This window comes from Pseudozyma hubeiensis (assembly GCF_000403515.1).
Source record: "Pseudozyma hubeiensis SY62 DNA, scaffold: PHS68, whole genome shotgun sequence".
Lineage (NCBI taxonomy): Eukaryota > Fungi > Basidiomycota > Ustilaginomycetes > Ustilaginales > Ustilaginaceae > Pseudozyma > Pseudozyma hubeiensis.
The window spans coordinates 273,079-292,728 of record NW_012133850.1 but is presented as its reverse complement, the minus strand read 5'-3'; the positions used below and the strand labels follow the sequence as shown (position 1 = coordinate 292,728).

At 56.6% G+C, this 19,650-nt stretch overlaps 8 protein-coding genes across 8 annotated transcripts; 4 read left to right on the top strand and 4 right to left on the bottom strand.

Annotated features, from left to right (window-relative positions):
* Window positions 1–258: 258 nt before the first annotated feature.
* PHSY_006986 (hypothetical protein) lies at window positions 259–2,166 on the bottom strand (the record flags this gene model as incomplete). The annotated part of the gene is made up of 1 exon (XM_012337582.1): window positions 259–2,166. One exon carries the CDS (start codon window positions 2,164–2,166, stop codon window positions 259–261), a length of 1,908 nt encoding a protein of 635 aa, XP_012192972.1.
* A 553-nt stretch (window positions 2,167–2,719) lies between these two features.
* Window positions 2,720–6,564, top strand: PHSY_006985 (nucleoporin autopeptidase; the record flags this gene model as incomplete). Its single annotated transcript, XM_012337581.1, has 2 exons — window positions 2,720–2,851; window positions 5,233–6,564. 2 exons carry the CDS (start codon window positions 2,720–2,722, stop codon window positions 6,562–6,564), a joined length of 1,464 nt encoding a protein of 487 aa, XP_012192971.1.
* Window positions 6,565–7,603: 1,039 nt separating this feature from the next.
* PHSY_006984 (mitochondrion protein) lies at window positions 7,604–9,670 on the top strand (the record flags this gene model as incomplete). Its single annotated transcript, XM_012337580.1, has 1 exon — window positions 7,604–9,670. One exon carries the CDS (start codon window positions 7,604–7,606, stop codon window positions 9,668–9,670), a length of 2,067 nt encoding a protein of 688 aa, XP_012192970.1.
* A 278-nt stretch (window positions 9,671–9,948) lies between these two features.
* On the bottom strand, window positions 9,949–11,147 carry PHSY_006983 (potential mitochondrial Complex I, NUHM_24kd subunit; the record flags this gene model as incomplete). The annotated part of the gene is made up of 2 exons (XM_012337579.1): window positions 9,949–9,990; window positions 10,107–11,147. The coding sequence occupies 2 exons, from the start codon at window positions 11,145–11,147 to the stop codon at window positions 9,949–9,951; spliced, it is 1,083 nt and encodes a 360-aa protein (XP_012192969.1).
* Window positions 11,148–11,695: 548 nt separating this feature from the next.
* Window positions 11,696–12,487, top strand: PHSY_006982 (potential mitochondrial Complex I, NUIM_23kd subunit; the record flags this gene model as incomplete). Its single annotated transcript, XM_012337578.1, has 1 exon — window positions 11,696–12,487. The coding sequence occupies one exon, from the start codon at window positions 11,696–11,698 to the stop codon at window positions 12,485–12,487; it is 792 nt and encodes a 263-aa protein (XP_012192968.1).
* Window positions 12,488–12,760: 273 nt separating this feature from the next.
* Window positions 12,761–13,685, bottom strand: PHSY_006981 (hypothetical protein; the record flags this gene model as incomplete). The annotated part of the gene is made up of 2 exons (XM_012337577.1): window positions 12,761–13,074; window positions 13,142–13,685. 2 exons carry the CDS (start codon window positions 13,683–13,685, stop codon window positions 12,761–12,763), a joined length of 858 nt encoding a protein of 285 aa, XP_012192967.1.
* A 291-nt stretch (window positions 13,686–13,976) lies between these two features.
* PHSY_006980 (hypothetical protein) lies at window positions 13,977–16,310 on the bottom strand (the record flags this gene model as incomplete). The annotated part of the gene is made up of 1 exon (XM_012337576.1): window positions 13,977–16,310. One exon carries the CDS (start codon window positions 16,308–16,310, stop codon window positions 13,977–13,979), a length of 2,334 nt encoding a protein of 777 aa, XP_012192966.1.
* Window positions 16,311–16,872: 562 nt separating this feature from the next.
* Window positions 16,873–19,443, top strand: PHSY_006979 (vacuolar ATP synthase subunit a; the record flags this gene model as incomplete). The annotated part of the gene is made up of 1 exon (XM_012337575.1): window positions 16,873–19,443. The coding sequence occupies one exon, from the start codon at window positions 16,873–16,875 to the stop codon at window positions 19,441–19,443; it is 2,571 nt and encodes an 856-aa protein (XP_012192965.1).
* Window positions 19,444–19,650: the final 207 nt, after the last annotated feature.

Here is a 19,650-nt window from a genome sequence, read left to right as displayed (position 1 = left end):
TGAGATGGCTCGAGACTTGCCAAAATTGATGTCGGTATGGTGATGACTAGCACAAGCGTCTTCGAAGTAGACTGGCAATCTGGTCTATTGCAGAGTCACTTGGACGCGGTAAGTTACGCACATAGACTCGCACGAGCTCGATACGCTCCTCACAAGCATGACTCTCTCTTTTGACTTGCCGGAGCCCTTCTTGTATCGGCGACGAAATAAATTGCTGATCCTCGAGACTACAAAAGACGGGGGCGCCCTCTCGAAATATCAGATATCTTCGACACTGACAGCCTGGAAGAGAGCTGTGTAAAAGTTGGTACTGTCGACGAGGCCCTGGATGGGATAATGCTCGTTAACCGTGTGCACACCCGTCAGAGCGCCCAATCCGGTCTTGTCTGGCTTCAACGTGGAGGGTCCGAATCGGATGATGTTGTGGGTCAGAGCATGAGTATAGCGAGTGTCTGTGTTGCCCTGCATGATGGAAGGTGCCACTGTGACAGGCTCCCCGTCGTCGTTGACCCATACAGATCTCACGAGCTGCGAGAACAGCTTCCACGGCTTGGCCTTGTCGCCTTCGAGCGGTGTCCATGGTGCTGGTTCCAGCGCACCTCGCGCTTCCTTGATGGTCAGTTTCGAAGCGCCAACGGGGGAGCTAGCGTTGACGACGACCTTGCCAAAGGCCTCCATCTCCATGTTGTACTTCTCGGCTAGCGAGGAGAGCACGTCAATGTAGTGCTGCTTGAGCTCGGCAAAGTTGCTCGTGATGGCGATTCGATGGTCGACGTATGCGGTGGCGCTCTCGGGCAGAGCGTTGAACTTGACACCGCCTTCAATGATGTCTATAGCGGTCGTTGTGATGAATTGCGTTTGAAGTGACGCGGGCATCGCATGGACAACTCGCTCCCTGGCTCGGCGGATACGTCGCTGACGACCACGTTCCGACCAGGTGTTGATGGCTGGTAGGACGAGCGAAGTCACTGCGTTGGGCAGCACACTCTGCAAGCTGGTGTAGGCTCCAAGGTGCTCGAAGGAAGACTTGGACGCCCACTCGAGGTCCTTGAGCGCCGATCGGAGCGCAGGTGGGATGCGAGGACCGTCCCTGACGCACTGCAGGAATTGAAGCTGTGGCCCATTGATCCTGGAGTCGTCCAGGCGATCACGCTTGTCTTCGAGCTGCGCAACGATGCGAGCAAGTAGTCCGATCGAGGTGTGTGCGCCAGCCATGGAGGAGTGTCCGCCGGCACTTTCGACCGTGACGGCGATATCCACGGATCCCTTTTCGGCGATGCCTGGCATGGCAACGTCGATGCCGGGACCCTCAGCCTCGGTTGCGGCTACAACAGGGTTGCCTTCGTCGATGATCATGGCGATGCTATCCTGACCCCAGATCTCCTCGATTCGCTTGGAGAGATAGCCGGCGCCTTGCTTGCCGCCGGATTCTTCGTCGAAGCCGAAGCTGAACAGAATGGTTCGCTTCGGTGACCAGTCCTTTTCAAGGAGATTCTCGACAGAAGACAACAGACTGACGAGCCACGCTTTGCAATCAGTCGAGCCACGACCCCAAACAACGTCGGTCTCGTCATCGATGACGCCGTCAAATGGAGGATGGCGCCACTGGTCCAAGGTGCCCTGATTGACGGGTACAACGTCCTGGTGGGACATCATAAGCAGCGGCTTGAGCGTGTCATCCGTGCCCTTCCACGTGTACAGGAGGCCATGCTGGTGAATCTTTTCCAGGCTGAGCTTCTCGTGGACCCGCGGGAAAGCGGTGCTGAGCCACTCGGCGAATTTGGGGAAGGCTTCCCAGCGTTCTGGTGCTTCGTCCGGGTCGGGCCACTCGTCACCGACAGTCGTATCGATCTGAACAGCTTTGCTGAGCCTGGAGGCGAGCAGGTCACGGTCGAGATCCGCAAAGCCGTCCTTGATGTCGTACGGGTCCTGCTGAGGACAGACCGCGGCGGGCGAGGTCCATGCTTCCGACTTCGCCGAGCTAGTGAGCCTCCACAGACTGTCATTGACGGCATTCGACGCCGCATTCTCGAGAGACAGGAAGGTCAGAGAAGCCGCTGCCAGAACGAGTGCTAGAATGGCTGTCCAGTTGCCTCGCTGCGTCTTCTTGGAGACGACCTTCTCGTCTGCATGGAACGCTCCAGCCTTCGTGCTCGTTGGTAACATCTTGCTGCGTTCTTCGACAACCTTTCGCGAGTAGATCGTTGCGAATGATCAAGGTTCGAGCGCTCGTTGCCGCTGCACATGTTTGTCTGCTTCGTGCGCGAAGACCCTGGCTTCACGGCGAAGATCACGCCGGAAGCGGAGCTTTGTCTCCCGAAATTTCAAGACGCCGCGCAGATCGCCGAGGATCTAACAACCGCCAAGTCGACCTGATGTGTGCTTGCTCTTCCGGTCGATACGGCTCTGCTAGGATTCCTCGTGTTCGAGCTCTTTGAGCAAGACCTGGAGGTGAATTGCGATCTGAGCATGTGAGTCGGAAAGGCCCGACCGCATGACCTCGTGCCTCTGGGGAGCGACCGCAAGCTTGCAATATTCGCCCAGAATTTTGTTACCTCAATTTGTGCCGTTTATCAACGGAATCCTCAATACATTTGTGGCACGCTTTACCGCAGAAAGGTGGCCGCGCAAATTTGAACGGCACACATAGCGTCGATGCTTGACTCGATGCATATCAGTGTTACACACACGTTGCTGCAAGGAACTCGTGTTCTGGCAGATGCAGAGCACCAAGACGCGAAAGCTCGCCTTAGTGCGGCCAGCGGATCAAAGTCGTAAGCATCGGGACGAAGGGCAACTCGACCGAGCCGCACGACACGCAATTCGAGAGGAGCCTGCCGTGCTAACATTGGTAGAATAGCGACCGAAGTCTGCTGGTGCGCTGCCTTTTCCAGTTGAAAAGCACTGTTTCAGTCACGGTCGGAATGCAGAGCCGGCGTCGGACTGTGGTCCACGACTTGACCGGTCAGTCAAACTTTCCATAGATACGGGTGGCAATGCAAAGCAAGATGCGACCTGCAGGCACCAGATCGGCCCGACAATACCCCATCTTGCACAGGCAGGGGCCGGCTGGGTCGGAGCGAGAAGCTCCGGTGCGCGCCTCGAGCGGCTCTGCCTATACCTAATCCCCGCAAAGAAAGCACATCGCCAGGAACGAGCCAATACCATCCAGATAAGAAGAAACACCGTGGCCGAACCGCTTTACCTGTATCTGTCGCTGGGGAAGGCGGACATGGCCGAGACAACATGATCGCGAACGATCGCTTTCGTTAGTCTCGAGATGAGGCGCGCGCTTTGCCGTTGAAAGATATCTTCTCTCGCGCAACGTGCACGAGGCAAACGCAGGTAGACGGGCATGTGTAGAGAGAAGCAAAAGGGCGCCATGCATCTCGCTCAACGATGGCTGTCCATTTGTTCCTGCCTTTTCGAATTTTCGGTTTCGCACTTGATCGCGATTTCCATCACGCATTTCGAGCACGGGATCAGCGGAACCTTGTGATGTCCCATGTCTGCCACGCTGCTGCAGCCGAGGTGCTCGCTTAGACGCAAAGTGGCGCACGCGATCATTTTTGGCTGCTGCATTGTTGACAAACAGTCGCATCGTAACTTCGACCGCTGCTGCTGTCACTACAGTATCACTGTAGATCCTGCGTCTGGCGCCTCGCACAGCCTGAGGAGCGCCGAGAAGCTTCAGAGCTTGGCTTGGTTTGCGTACTTGTCGGGGAGGTCGTCTGAGACATGCTCGACAGGGGACGGTACGTGAACAGCAAGAACCGCGCTGCACGTCTGAGTACTCCAGTACACACTGTGCAAGTCCCCCGACCGCGCTAGAGGGTTCCAAGGGAGCGTCGGAATTTGAAATACGACCAGGGTTTGAACCAATCCACGATCTGATTTTTCCCATCGCCATTTCGAGAGACAGAGGAGCTGCAATTGACGAGCCAGTGACGATGTCATCAGGCAGTGATTTAGCAACTACAGTATGCTATTCATCGCTGAATTTGACTGCACCAATGTTTCGGCTGTCCCGCTGCCACCGGAGACAGCAACGGCTTTTGCGACCAGCACCGCATTCCCCTCGTGCATCGTCTTGACCTACTCAAGCTACCTGATTGAAGCGCCTAATCTGGAGGCTGCGTGGCCACAACAGTGTGTGAGAGAGAGAGCCAGATGGAACTCTGGCAGAGGGCACCTTGGGTGACTATGTGTCGTCACCGAGATAGCACCGGAGACCGCCGCGTTAAAATCGCCTCGGAGCAACTCCGCTCGAGTTTTATGGACTCCTCCTCGTCTCCTGCTGTCCCGACTCGACAACAATACAGCGGCACTGTCAGCAGACTCTTGCACCGTCCACGGTACGCCACCCTGAACCGCTGTGCAGCAGTATGCATGTTGTCTGCCTCACACAACATGTGCCGTCTCCCCAAGCGTAGGAGGGTCGAATTAATCCGCTCTGCACTCTGCGCCCCCCTCTGCGACAAAGTTCTGACCGAAGCGGAGGCGCCCTGCGCGGCACCACAGATCTGTCTCGCTGCAGGCATGCTGACAATCGCGAGTAGGTCCCGTGGCATACTGCCTTGCCCATGACGGAACTTCGAAATTTGGCTCATTTTGCCCCGAAGAAGCTCTCGTGAGCGTGGCAGAGAATACTATTGTTGCCCAGCTTTGTTGCCCATGAATCCAAATCTCTGTTTGGCCGTTGCGTGCCTTGCGGCTCTGCTACCGCCCCTCGCTGCCTCCGAAGCCTTTGAGCTCGACACGAAGACCCTGACCGTTCCAGTCGACCAGCTGCTGCTCGGCTAGTCTGTGTACGCAGCTTGAAAGTCGGAACACGACTCGCTTGCAGCTGACAGCACGAGAGCACAATGACACAGGGTCCGATGGCTCTTCATTGTTCTCATCCCTCAAGGCACATCTTGTGCCTCTCTCCTGATCCCTCTTTCTTCTCCTACCGACTACTTGGCTGCCGCAACAGGTCGCGATCGTCTTCCGTCCTGACCTCAACTTTGACGTCTGACTTTCTCGCCACCGTCGCTCCATCCTTTACGACCTTCGCTGGCACCATTCCAGATATCGCCGCTCTAGTCCGACATCATCGCACCCGACCAGTCAATATCGCCCAATCAAATTCGATCATGCTCCAGTGACATTGTGGCTGCCAGACATTTTTTCGAGCAGGCAGAAACCTTCTCGTGGTCTCACTCACACCCGTTCTCGCGGCACCATCGTCAGTCGATCAATCCAGCCAGTCGCGTCTCTCCGAAGCTGATCAGCTCGCATATCAACATGGTCACGAGAATACCCAACGAGGCAGGCCCAAGCCAGGTTTCTTTCCACTGCTTTGAGCTTTCCCCTCGACGATCGCTCAATCCTGCTTGCCGCGATGTGCAGGCCACGCTCTCGTCCTTCCGCTTCTCCGCAAGCACGGTCGAGAGCCCCGCGAGCGGCGCTGCCGCCCCCTTGGATCTACTCGGCCCTTCGGAGGAGGATGAATACGTCGAGCCTTTGTGCATGTCGAATGCCAGCAGCCGCAGACCGAGCGTACAAAGAACTTCAAGTGCTCCCGAAGCGTCATCGTCCAAGACATCGCTGTTTGTAGAGCCTCTGGCCGGTCCATCTGTGCCGCGTCCATTGGTGGCGCGCACGTGCTCGGAAAGCCGCGCATCTGGTGTGCTGGAGCGTCGGCGCCGCAAACGCAACTTCAGAACCACGGCGCTGCCCTCGACATTGATGCTCGATCTGGCAGGTCTTCCCATGACTCTTGGTGCGGGCAACATCGGCCTGCTTCAAGCCGCTCGTCGGGCCATCGCTGAGCCGACGGGCTTCGATTGGGGGGGACGTGCAGCCATCTCAGCCCCAGCATCGTCTACGAAATCGCGTTTCTCGACACAGCAAGCGCAAAACTCAAGCTCCTGCTCGCCGGTTCGCGCTTCCAAGCATACCACGAACGTCTCTCTTCCCGTGTCCACATCGGTCTCGACTTCGACCTCGCCAGAGTCATCCCAACCTGCCGGGGGTATCGTATCATCGCGCTCGTGCACTGAGTCCCACTGGAGCAAATGTGACACGGCTTCCGAGGAATCTGAATGGGACTGGGCGTTGGCCGGTACCGCACGAGCTACGCACGAGGTGTTGCGCTACAGCGCATACAAGGAGAAGAGGGAGCCGGTGCATGACATTTGGAATCAACTTCCGGACTGGATGAGCCGCCGCTCGTCCCATGGTGGTCGAGATGCCGACATGTCGCTGCGCGGTCCGGGCCTGTTCAGCGCTTTCGGCATGAGCAAGAGCACTCCAGAAGTATCGGAGGCAGCCGCGGCTGCAGTCGCTGCTGCGACACCGGCGGCTCTAGCCGCCGCCATTGCCGAAGCAAAGCTGTCGAACCTCAGTCCACGCAACAGCATCTCGGGACGTGGCCGTGCCGCCAAGATGTCGGTGCACGTTCCCTACCGTGTCATTGAAGAGTTGCCGCCACGTGACAGCTCGGTTTCGCCTCGAGCTTCGGTGGCAGAACTCGGACAACTTTGTTACGGCGTTGAAAGGAACCTACCCGGCCTTTCCTAAGGTCGCTCGGCCCCATTTCTCGCTCGTTTCCTGCTTGGTATCTCTCTGCTCGGTGGTCCTCATATACGCGGATTGCCAGGAAGTTTCATCTAGTCGACCACCGCCGTCGACAGAAGCCAGCCCTCGACCCCTCACCTTATTCCTCTGAACCACTCGTGGCGAGGCGACCCACATATACCCGAAAAAGACGGTCACTCTCCCCAGCGCCGTTCATCTGACGACGTCGTTAGCGAGTCCCAACCCCCCATGTCCTGATCTTTGCATGCATCCTTCATAATCTCCCGCGCAACCTGTATTCGTGACATCTCTTCGCATCGCATAATCGAACAATTCGAGATCCATCTCCGAGTCTTTGCTGGTCATCCAACAAGCACTGAATGGCTGTCCGAGAAGAGTGACAGAGCTGGAAAGCGTCTTGAAGTTGATCTTCTCAGGGAAGCGTCAATCGACTACGCATTGAGGCGTGTCTGCCATTGCGGATCTCCTACTTCATACTAGCAGATTGTGCTATATTGCTATACGTCTGCGGAGCGTGTGCTGAGGAGGCAGCAAGCGGCTAGAACTCAGCGGCTCGGATCCGGCTTTCTGAACTGCTCGCGGAACCTTCCGATCCTTTCGTGTCCTTTTGTTGATACAGTATTGCGACCTGACAAATTTCAGTGAAATTTAATCTGTGATCGTTCAGAGCAAACCTGCGAGTTGAGAGGCAGAGCACGAGAGAAAGGCCTGACCCCGATTCGGCCAAAAGCGTTGAGAAAGGCAGCGGAGTGCGATCCATCAATAATGTCGCGATTTCTTCTTGGATGTCCCTCCGATGTGCAAGGCAGCAGAGCCTCTCTCCCTCTGAAGTCACGAACGGAGCCTGTCTCGTCTGGCGCTGTCACTCCTCCACAAGTCTTCTGGCGATCAGACCCGTCGCTTTTCGTCTCTACAACAATCGCCAACCTAAACTTGATCATTTATCGACCAGCTGCGCAACCGCTCTTGCCTGCTCGACTCCTTTCCCAGCGCAGAGAGAGAGACAGCAGAGACCGTCACCATGGTCGCAATGATGAATCGCGCTGCCGCCCTGCGTAAGGCTGCCGCACTCGCCCCGTCGTCAGCAGCTCGTTCTTCCGGCGCCGCTGGTGCCCGCACTTACGCTACTGGCGTCGATGGAAGCTCGAGATCCGGCTTTGGTCGCTTCTTTGTCTACTCTACGGTCGGCGCTACCCTCTTCTACGGTATCTCGACCGTAGCGGCACTCAACAATGACCGATACAGCCACTTTTTCGTAGAGAGCATCCCAGGAGGTGAACGCATCATCGACTACCTCGACACACACGATGTTGGACAAGAGATCAAGAACATCAACTTGCACGGCTACGGAGACAAGGCCATCGACGTCACCAAGACCGCCTACGACAGCGTCAGCGGTGCCGTGGGTCGCGTCATCAGCGGCGATGCAGGCGCCAGCGAGAGTGCAGGCGACGAGCGTGATGCTCGTCTCAGGGTTGCAGAGGCTCGTGCCAAGGCCAAGGACGAAGCGGAGAAGCTCGCGCAAAAGGCCAAATCTGGTGCGAAGAAGGCCGAGCACGAGGCTCAGTCTGCGCTTCAGACTGTGCAGGACAAGACGTCGGAGCTCGTCAACCGTGCCAAGGCGGCTGCTGAACGTGCAGAGGCCAAGGTCCGTGGTCAGGCCACCGAGGCGAGAACGGATGGCCGAAACGTCATTCAGCGTGCCGTCGACAGCGTCCAGGTCATGACCGACATTGGCGCCAACACCAAGGCTGCTCCCTCCAAGAGTGCTGCTCCCGGCAAGGGTCCCAAGGAGGAGATCAAGGAGACTTACACCGGCGAGCTTCCCGTCAACCACGAAGCTCCTATCGGATACGCCGCTCCTCGCCGCGATCGCGGACTCCAAGCTCCCGAGCACCCCACTGCTCGACTGCGCCCCGATCCCGAAGCACCCAAGCTGCCTCTGCTAGCACCTTCGATCAAGAGCCTCTCTGCATCCGAGCCCATGATCGCACAGCTTGCCGGCACCATCGATGAGCTTACCACCTTCCTCAAGGAGACTCCCTCGTCCGGTGCCAACGCCAAGGGTGTCCTCGAGAGCGCCCAGATCGACCTGCAGCAATTGAGCCAGCGTCTCGAGACCATCAAGCGCCAAGAGGCCAAGCGCGTCGAGGACAGCCTCGCAGCCCAGGCCAAGCGATACGAAGCTCAGATCTCGCAACAATCGCAGGAGGCGGCCAACAAGCTGTCGAGCCGCGAGTCGGACTGGCAAAAGTCGTTCGAAGAGGAGCACGCCAAGCAGACGCAGCAGTTCAAGGAGAAGCTCGAGAAGGAGCTCGCCACGCAGAGCCAGATCATCAACGAGAGGCTCAAGGAGGAGGTGATCGCGCAGGGTATCGAGCTGCAGAGACGCTGGATGAAGGACATCAAGAGCAAGGTGGAGGAGGAGCGCGGAGGACGACTCGCCAAGCTGGACGAGCTGGCTACGGAGCTCAAGAGCCTCGAGAAGGTGAGCTTGGACAACAGCAACGTGTTGGACGAGAACGTGTCGGTACACACGCTGTGGACGGCGGTTCGAGCTGTCCAGCACGCGCTCGACGATGTCTCGGCCACCAAGCGACCTTTCGCCGAACAGCTGCGCGTACTCAAGGGAACCACCAAGGCGCGCGACGACCCGGTCCTCTCCGCCGCTATCGAAGCCCTCGATGCCAGCGGAGCCGCCGAGACCGGCGTCGAGTCGTTCACCACGCTCAAGCAGTGGTTCGACAACAAAGTCGGGCCTCGTGTCCGTCAAGTCTCCCTGGTACCTTCGCCGGAAACTTCGGGCGTCCTGTCTCACCTTGCCAGCGCAGCACTCTCGCCCATCCTGTTCCACAAGAAGGGGTTGGTAGCAGGCGAGGACGTTCCATCCGTCCTTGCGAGGGCGGAATACTACTTGGACCGCAAGGACCTGGATTCGGCGACGAGAGAGTTGAACCAGCTCAAAGGGTGGCCCAAGCTGCTCGCTTCCGATTGGCTCGCTGCGTCGCGAAAGAGGTTGGAGGTGCAGCAGGCGTTGGACGTGGTTCAGACAGAAGCCAGCTTGGCTTCGCTCATGGTGTCGGCTTGATCGCAACGCTGCTGCAGAGCAACGACCTTGCTTTAGATGCGAGAGAGCAGATTCATCTTTGTATAAATCGAAAAAAAAGCGTCATTCCCTCAGGTTGTTCGATGCATGTGTTTGCGTCGGTCGGCTGTGTGGACCGAGCTCGTCCCTTAGTCTTTGTGCATGCGGCGTTTCTTTCTGGTCGCTTCGAACGCAGGCATAGAGTAGAGTCTGAAGGTATTCTGAGATTATCTAGCATGGTGCGTGCGGTGCGGTGTGTGCGCACATCGTTGAGCAAGCGATCAGGCGAACTCAGGAACACAGTGCTTGCCTGGTCCGTATGGCTGTAAGCATCATGGTGGGAGTGACAGAGAAGGGCAACGTCAGTAATCGATATTCTTGCCTCCTCTAGACCTATCCATGCGATCTCCAAGCACCACAATGCGGAGATCAAACTTACCTCAGAGGTGAGTGCGGTACGGCCAGCGGCGTTCTCCGACGAGTGACGACCCGACTGCGGGCCAGGCTTGACCTTTTCACCCTTGCTAAGCTTCTCGATGATGTTGTTCATGCTCTCTGGTGTCAGGTCCTCGTAGTAATCGTCGTTGATCTGAATCATAGGAGCGTTTGCACAGGCACCCAGGCATTCGACCTCGACCAAGGTGAACTTCTTGTCCTTTGTGGTCTGGCCAGCCTTGATTCCGAGCTTGGACTCAAGCGCCTCCAGGATCTTGGTCGAGCCGCAACCACCGAGCATGCAAGGGGTGGTGGTGCAAAGTTGCAAAAAGTACTGGCCGACGGGTTCGCGGTTGAACATGGTGTAGAAGGTAGCCACTTCGTAGACGCGCATGGGTGGCATCTCGAGCAATTTGGCGACATAGTTCATGACTGAGATGGAGACCCAACCCGAGTTCTGTCGTTGACCAAGGTCGAGCAGGGGGATCACGGCTGCCTTCTTGTACTGCTCGGGGTAGTGCGAGATGATCTCCTGTGCCATCTTTGCATTCTCCTCGTTGAACTGGAATGGAATGTCTGGGTTGTTGTAGTCGGTATCGCGGTGGACGAAGAGAGAGTCGGAGGATCGAGCTGCCGAAGTGGAGATGGTTCGGTTGGCAGCGGTGCGGGAAGAGCTGCTTGCGACAGCAACGATATTGGATCGAGTCGCAGCACCGACAACGCCAGCTGCGGATCGCATGAGCGATCGTGAGGATGTACGGAGAGCAGCCATATTGAGAGTCGCCTTAGGGAGGAAGATGATGGTGATGATGGAGCAGAGGTGGAGAAAGTTGATCGCCAACTCGATATCAAGCTCGTGAGACGGACGATCCCACAAGTTCCAACACTCGCTCTGCCGCTGTTTCTCTGGCCCGCCATTACCAAAGCTACGACCATTCCTGTGATTTCCAAGCAAGCCAAGAGCGCGATGCTGTATTTTCTTCCAGGCAGCGGAGCCGTGCGTCAAAAGATCAAACATAGCCAACCTGAAGCCAAAAAACCGCATTTCGAGTCGAGTATGACCAATTCAAACGGCTGTCATTGGTCCGCCTCTGCTCGTCACCGTCTGCAGCCTGATTTTCTCCCATTTCTGTCGACGAGCGATGTCATTTGCAATTTTGTTATTCAGTCTCCACCCGGTTTGTATTCGGTTCAGTCACCAGGGTGGAGATCTTGCGAGTGTGCGGTGTGCAAGCGCGCCAAACGAGTTGATTTGAAATCAATCACCAGGAAGAAATTGAGCCAGCTGCTGTCTTGCTGCCTGTCGCTCAGCTTCAGCCACCGGTCAGTCCAAGTTCCGCGCGATCATCCAAGTCGAGAAATGATGCGAGTTAATCGTCTCAGAGTGGACCTTTGATCGTCGCTGCTCACCTTGAACCCTTCTCTCTTCACCCTCACCTCGGTCGCCACCTCTACTCCATCGTCTCCACATTTCATTGCAATCGCGCATCCGCTAGCTTCGCTCTTTCATCTATCTAACGGATAACACCTTTCGCATCCGTTGCGTTCGAGCAAAGGATCTCCTCCCAGCGTTAAACCCTCGAGCTCGTCACCATGGCTTCGTCGTTGAACCGATCCTTGCTTCGTTCGGCAGCGATCGCTAGCCGATCGTACGCTTCTACCTCCACAGCGACGCCGCTGCGCTTCGCCGTCGCTGCTCCTTCCACCACCCTGTACAGCGCACGTCTTTTCTCATCTTCGATCGCACGTTCGCTCGCCACCCCTCAGACCGGCCCTACACACGTCGCCTCGCAAAACCCACCATCACCAGAGATCGTCAAGACTGCCACCTACGACGCTTCGAAGGCCCAGCACCAGGTTCGCGATGCACCCGTCTACCCAGACTACTCCAAGGGTCCTTCGGCGCTAGACAAGGCCGGTCAGCTCTTCTTCTTCACCGAGATCCTCCGCGGCATGTGGATCGTGCTCGAAAACTTCTTCCGCCCACCTTACACCATCATGTACCCCTTCGAGAAGGGCCCGCTTAGCCCGCGTTTCCGTGGCGAACACGCACTTCGTCGATACCCTACGGGCGAAGAGCGTTGCATCGCCTGCAAGCTTTGCGAGGCCATCTGCCCCGCTCAGGCCATCACCATCGAATCCGAACCACGCGAGGATGGCGCACGAAGGACTACCAGGTACGACATCGACATGACCAAGTGCATCTACTGCGGTTTCTGCCAGGAGGCTTGCCCTGTCGACGCTATCGTCGAGACGCAGAACACCGAGTACTCGACCGAGACGCGCGAGGAGCTGCTGTACAACAAGGAGAAGCTGTTGGCCAACGGTGATCGCGCAGAGGCTGAGATCGCCGCCAACATCTATGCTGACCACCTCCAGCGTTAAGGTGCGGCAAGGCCTTGAGCCTTAACGCTGGAGGCTTGTGATTGTCCAGATCGGCTTGGCGTTCTGCTGACGTCGGTTTGTGGAACTTCGTTCGGTAGCTTTCCGAGCTCCTTTGTTCATAGTCTTTTCTGTTATGCAAACATACATCTTTCTCTCATCACCATCTCAAAAGCGTCGTGTTAGTGTTTGCTTTCCGGACCCGAGTCGTGGCCGTTGCACAATGCACAGCCAACAATACACTCGAAAGACTTTTGAAGGCCATCTGCATTGGTCTTACTTGTCATTGAGTCCCAGATGAGCAAAGTATTCAGCCGCCAATTTGGCTGGGAGGTAAGTGGCGATGATTTCAGCGGCGATTTGACTGCGTAGTTTTGCTGCGTCTTTGCAATCGTGTTCCTCGTCGTTTTCGGTGGAGAGGTACGGAGAGGGATCTGATTCGTGAGGCCATGAGCGTTCGAATGTTCGACCTAGGGTGTTGGGTGTTTGCGCGAAGGTGGAGTGTTGGGAGAGGAGGGTGTGTTTGCGATCGAGGAGGTGGAAGGTTTTGCTGAGGGAGAGTCGGTAGGCTTGTTCCGCGTTCGGTAGGTCTGTTTAATCAGGCGGATTAGTATGATAGGCTCTGAGAGGGTTAGAGGGGTCGGGCGGGAGACTTACCTTGAACATCCGCAACGTCTTCCAGCGCCGTCTTGACCAGATCAAGATTACCAAACGTTACCACATCCGACCACTCCTGCTGCTCAGCATCATCCTCATCCCCTCCCTTCTTGAGCTCGGGAATTGCGCTGTACAGCTCCTCCTTCCTCCTCGAATACAGCTTCTGCGCCGCCTGTTCAAACAAATCATCTCTAGATCGATACTTCCCATCGTCCAATACGCTATGCAACAACGATACGACGATGAACCTCGCATCGATTCGAGAGAGAATGTCCAGTTGACCAGAAGAGATGACTTGGTTCAGTTGAGAGATCATCCATGTTCGATCGTGTTTTGAATCTTGCAGCGTCGAAAGTTCGTACAGCTCGCTCGAGGAGGGGCAGGCGAGGTAGTATGTGGGGATGAGTGTTTGAGGATGGGGAAGGATGAGCAGCCGCCCGGAGGTGGCGGTGGTCGGGTGGATCAATACACCTGTTCGCATCGAGCGTGTGGCCGGGAGGGACGTGCTAGCGCAGACCGCCGCCGTGTTGGTTGCCGCTGCCATGATCGAGTATGCCGAGAGAAGGTCTGAAAAGCAAGCTGTTCAGAGAATACAGTAGAGGACAGCAACATGGACAGAAATCCGCTGATGGTGGAAAAGTGTTGGTCTCGACACGCGAACCCACGCGAGAGCTTCTGCGTAAACGCTCATTTACGCGACACCGCCTGTACGACTTTCCACGCCGAATTCGCACAACACTATATCAAGCTCGTCATCACAAACACTCACATCACAGCATCACTAGATCCGCGGGTATGAGCTTCATTCCAAATGTTATCCAGGGGCAACACCACCTCAAAGCGCATCGAAATTGATCGCATGCACAGCGCGCTTCCGCTCCCTCTCGTCCTCCCTCCTCTCGTTGACGTGCAGCACAATCACCACCGCCGCCAACCCAACAATGGTGGTGATCAACACCACCGTCACCCAAGGTATCCAATCGCCAGGATGCAAGTATAGCTGCTTGGTCCACATCCACGGTCCACCGCTTTCGCTTTCGCTGCCCTTTCCACCTTGCCAAGGATTGATCACCACCTGACTGTTCGGGATGACTCCTTCCAACGCCAGGAAGTGCTCCTTCTGCCTGCGTGTTGAACCGATGAATAGCGACTCGACATAGTTGTTGGTCCTGCCCAGGCCGAAGTAGCTGTAGGGAGTAAGGAGGGAACGATACCCAGTCTGAGGGAGTTGTCCCACTTGCTGTGCACGTCGTACGCCGTTCGGATCGAGCACGGTGAACTTGTAAGACGCTCCTCCGTAGTTTGTCCCCCATGGCTGGAATTTGGGCGCATCCTTCGGCTCGCAAAGACTTTGACATGCTCCGTTCAGCGTGAGCGCTTTGAGGAAGAAAGAGTCGTGAAAGTAGTTGTTCTGCGCAAAAGTGATGCGGCGACTCGAATCCATCCCATTCGACGTCGAAGGTGTCCGCTGCAACAGCAAGTCGAGCGAGCCATCCTCGTCGATATCGAGCCAGCTTGCACTGCGTACGTCTCGAAGCACCTCGATCGACCCCGCGCCTGCGGTCACCTTGATGAAGGTTCTCGCCTCGGGGCGATCCGGCATACATCCGAGGTCGACTTTCTCGCTCGCGGGTACCTTGCTGCAATCGAGGTTTCGGAGGATGTGCACGCGGGTCTCGCCTCCTCCGCGCACGTTGTTGCGTCCTCCCGATGCGAGCTGGTCCGGAATGGTGACCAGAACGAGGTCGGGATACCCGTCCTTGTTGTAGTCGCCCAAATGGAGCGAATTTGGCAAGCTGAGATAAGACGGCGCAAGCACGTCGTTCAGCAGGATGCGACTGTCGCCCGTGAGCTTGTCCACGGCAACACGCAGCAGATCAACATTGTCCTTGCTGACGTCGAAATTTATACGGAAGGTGTCGTCTGCTACACAGAGATCCTCAGCTTCCCTGCATTGCAGGCCAGGCTCTTTCTTGTCTGTGGCGCTATCCGACGTGCTTGTGCGAGAGCTGGAAGCATTGCTACTCTTTTTCCCTGCCGTGAGCGAGCCATAGCCTGGTCCACCACCGAAGAATCCGTCGATGCGTGGTGAGCATAATGGCACTTGACGGTTGAAGGCGACATTGACGAAGCACTGATCTCCGCTTGGATCACAGGTCGGAAAGATGACATCGATGGTTCCGTCGCGATCGATGTCGCCAAAGCTCAAGGCACCGGTGCCAGGCGGAAGATTGCCACTCGACGCGAGTTTGAAGCCTGATCCTTCTCCCTTGGAATTTGGTTTGACGGCCGTCCAAATCTGATAGGTGAGCTTGGAGCTAAGGAAAGATTCTTCGGAGCAGACGAGGAACAGATCTGCCAGGCAATCGCCGTTGAGATCCACAAAGGCAGAGCTGTGTGGATTTGCAAGCTTGCATGACGGTGCTTTCGTAGCGTCCAGCAGCGGAGCATCGTCAATGTCGAAGGCGGCAGTGTTGTTGGTCGAGTTTACGAGGAGATTGCGCCAAATCTTGAGATCGGATGCGTCCTTGCCTGCAGCTGTAGTAGCGCCGAAGGGGAGTCCGAGCAAGTCCATCTGCATGTCGCCGGAAGCATCCAGCGAAATGGGTTGGGCCATCGTTGACGATGGTACAGAGAGCGGTATTGATTCGAAAGCGCTCCCATCTGGTTTGCCCAGATATACCTGCATCGAAAGCTGTTTGGTCGAAGCAGAGGTGTCCTGAGACATGATGAGCAGGTCGAGCCTGCCGTCGTAATTGATGTCAGCTGCGATCACGTTGGTGATCTTAGAGCCGTCGTCGATCCGAACGCTTGCTGCGGGTTCGTGTCCAAAAGCAAAGCTGGCACGATCCCATAGATGAACGTTCGCGGTCTGGCGGTCAGAATCGACAAGGATGGCATCCAAGAATTGGTCTCCGTTCCAGTCTCCCCAGGCGGCTACTTGCCCTTGGATGCCATCGAGACCCAGGCCACCTGCATTGATGAGACCTTCGAACTTGAAGCGCTTCTCGCCAATGCCAAAGAGAGCGTCGACGCCGCTGAATGTGGTAGCAGAGAGCAGCAGTGCTGATGCACACGCGCCTCTGAACTTGCGAGCTTTGGAAGGTCGAGACTTGCGCGAACGTCTTAGCGCAGCAGTGGAGCTCTCAGCCTCGCAGCTTGACGCCATGGTGGGGAACGACTGTCAGCCTGGTGGCTGCCTCTGCGGTGAGACGTGTGATGGGCGTTGAAGGTGATGCGTGGAAGTGAAGCAAGGAAACAGGGTCCTGTGCAACACTCGGGCTGCTTTGCTGTGCATGTCGAGGTGGAGAACTTTTCTAAGTTGTTAGGCCACAGGTCGCCAAGTGGGTTCGTGCTTTTTTCGTCGTCGGATCCGTGGCCGTGGAGCTGCGAGCTGAGCCAATTTTTTTACTTGTGTGCAACTGCGATTTGGTCACCCCTGCATCGGCTCCCTCACCACGCTGTGACGCACGCAGCCAGCCAGCCAGCCAGCCAGCCACTCAATCACAGTCCGAATTTCGAGACCGAGGCACGGACGGTCCTCGTACAATTCTCAGAATCGTCACATTCGCCGTTTCAGTGACAATCCTCCATCTCTGATCCTCCGACAACTCTGATCGGTGTTCATCCGGATACCTTTCAGGCATTCTCTTTTCAGCACTCAGGCCAACACCTCATTACTGTTTACTCTATCAGAGTAAGCGAGGGCCGTTGCCGTAGCATCAGCCAACATGCCAGAGGAAGAGAGCCTGTTCAGGTCGGCGACCATGTCGCTGATCCAGCTCTACATTCCTTCCGAGACTGCCCACGCCACCGTGCAGGAACTAGGAGAGCTTGGGAATGTCATGTTCAAGGACCTCAACCCCGATGTCTCCCCATTCCAGCGCTCATTCGTCACCGACATCAGGCGGCTTGACGAGATGGAGAGACGTATTCGTTTTCTCTATGCTCAGATGGAGAAGGAGAGCGTGCCCGTTCGACCTCTCGAGAGCGCCCTCCCCTTCATCAGCCTTGGCTCTGGTCCCGACGGTCGTCGCGGCCATCAACTCATGGACGAGCTTTCCGTCAAGCTGCGCGAGCACGAGGAGCGTCTTGGTCAGATGAACGGTTCCTACGAGACGCTGCAGAAGCGCTTGCAGGAGCTTGAAGAGGCCAAGCACGTCCTTCGTGAGACCGCTGTCTTCTTCGACCAGGCAGAAGGCCGCCAGGATGCCAACCGCGCCTCCCTCGATGATGACAACGCCCCCCTCCTAGACGACGTCGAGTCGCATGCGTTCAACACCTCCCGCGGAGAAGAAAGTGGCTACGGCACCTTCGACCTTGAGTTTGTCGCAGGAACCATCGACCGCAGCAAGATGGCTATCTTCGAACGCATCCTCTGGCGTGTGCTGCGCGGTAACCTCTACATGAACTACGCCGAGATCGACGAAGCCTTCGATGACCCAACCAAAGAGGAGCCTGTTCGCAAGAACGTCTTCATCATCTTTGCTCACGGTGCCGAACTTCTTGCAAAGATCCGAAAGATCAGCGAGAGCATGGGCGGCACTCTCTACCCCATCGATAGCAACGCGGATCGTCGCGAGGAGAGCCTTCGCGAGGTGCTCAGCCGCATTGAGGATCTCAACAATGTCCTCTACTCCACTAGCGCCACTCGCCGCACCGAGCTCGTCAAGATTGCTGAGGTTCTGAGTGGCTGGGAGGACGTCGTGCGCAAGGAGAAGCTTATCTACTCCACGCTCAACATGTTCCTCTTCGACAACCGTCGCAAGACGCTCGTTGCCGAAGGTTGGTGTCCCTCCAGCGATCTTGGTCAGATCCAGCTCGCTCTTCGCCGTGCCAACGAGAACGCCGGCACCAGCGCCCCCGCCGTTCTCCAAGAGCTTCGAACCAACAAGATGCCTCCCACCTTCCAGCGTTCAAACAAGTACACGGAGGCAATCCAGTCGGTCGGCGACAGCTATGGTATCGCCAAGTACAAGGAGGTAAATCCAGGTCTCTTCAATCTGATCCTGCTTCCCTTCCTCTTCGCTGTCATGTTCGGCGATGTTTTCCACGCCTTCCTCATGACGCTTGCAGCGCTTACCATGTGCGTCTTTGAACGCCAGCTCGCCAAGCTCGACAACGAGATCTTCACCATGTTCTTCTACGGTCGTTACATGATGCTGCTCATGGGTGTCTTTTCCATGTTCACCGGTTTCCTCTACAACGACATCGGTAGCAAGAGTATGCACCTCTTCCACACCGGCTGGGACTGGCCCCACAAGAACGGCACCATCGAGGCCGTTCCGAACGGCAATGTCTACGCCATCGGTATCGACCCGACGTGGCACGGCGCCGACAACGCACTCGTGTTTACCAACTCGCTCAAGATGAAGATGTCGGTCATCCTCGGTGTCTTCCACATGACGCTCGCCATCCTTCTCAACGTGCCCAACTTCATCCGCTTTGGTCAGAAGTGGAAGATTTGGTCCGAGATCGTGCCGCAGATGCTCTTCATGCAGTCGCTCTTCGGGTACCTCGTTTTTGCCATCGTCTACAAGTGGTCCATTGATTGGTACGAGACCGACGCCAACGGCACCGTCTTCCGCAACAACCCGCCTGGGTTGCTCAACATGCTCATCTACATGTTCTTGAAGCCTGGTTCCGTCGATCCAAAGACCGAACTCTACTCGGGCCAAGCCTTTGTGCAGACGGTGTTGCTGCTCATCGCCTTCATCTGTGTCCCCTGGATGCTCGTCGTTACGCCCTACATAGAGTGGAAGGAGCACCAGAAGACCAAGGGCCAAGGCTATCGCGCCGTCGGCCACGGCGATGGGTCGCGAGGTCTTGGTCTCGACGGCGACGATGATGACGAAGATGCTGACGAGAACGACCGTCTCGCTCAGAGCCAGAGGAATGGCAACGGAAGCGGTGGCCACGGCGACGGTGAGATGGAGGAGGAGCACGAATTCAACATTGGCGAGGTCGTCATACACCAAGTCATTCACACGATCGAGTTCTGCCTAGGATGCATCTCCAACACGGCGTCCTACCTGCGTCTCTGGGCTCTGTCGCTTGCCCATGCACAGCTCTCCGAGGTGCTTTGGACCATGACGATCCAGAATGTTTTCGGCATGACCGGTGTCACCGGCGCCATTGCTACGGTGCTCGCTTTCGGTCTTTGGTTCTGCCTTTCCATCGCCATCTTGTGCTGCATGGAAGGCCTCAGTTCGCTGTTGCACGCTATTCGTCTTGCCTGGGTCGAGTTTGGAAGCAAATTCTACCAGGCTGGAGGCTACCAGTTCGAGCCGCTCACGTTCTAGCTTGCCAACTAGGTCGCTCGAAACGAGCTGCATGCCAGTCGTGGATGTAATCATCTTTTCTCGTCAATGAAAGCTGTGGAATACATCCTTGCGCCTCAGAACAATGATATGAGGAAGCGCTCTTTCCTGAGCCAAGTGACGCTGTCGGGTGAGCTAAGATGGGTCGCATGAGCTGGTCGATTCTTGGTGCTGGCAACCGACCCACGT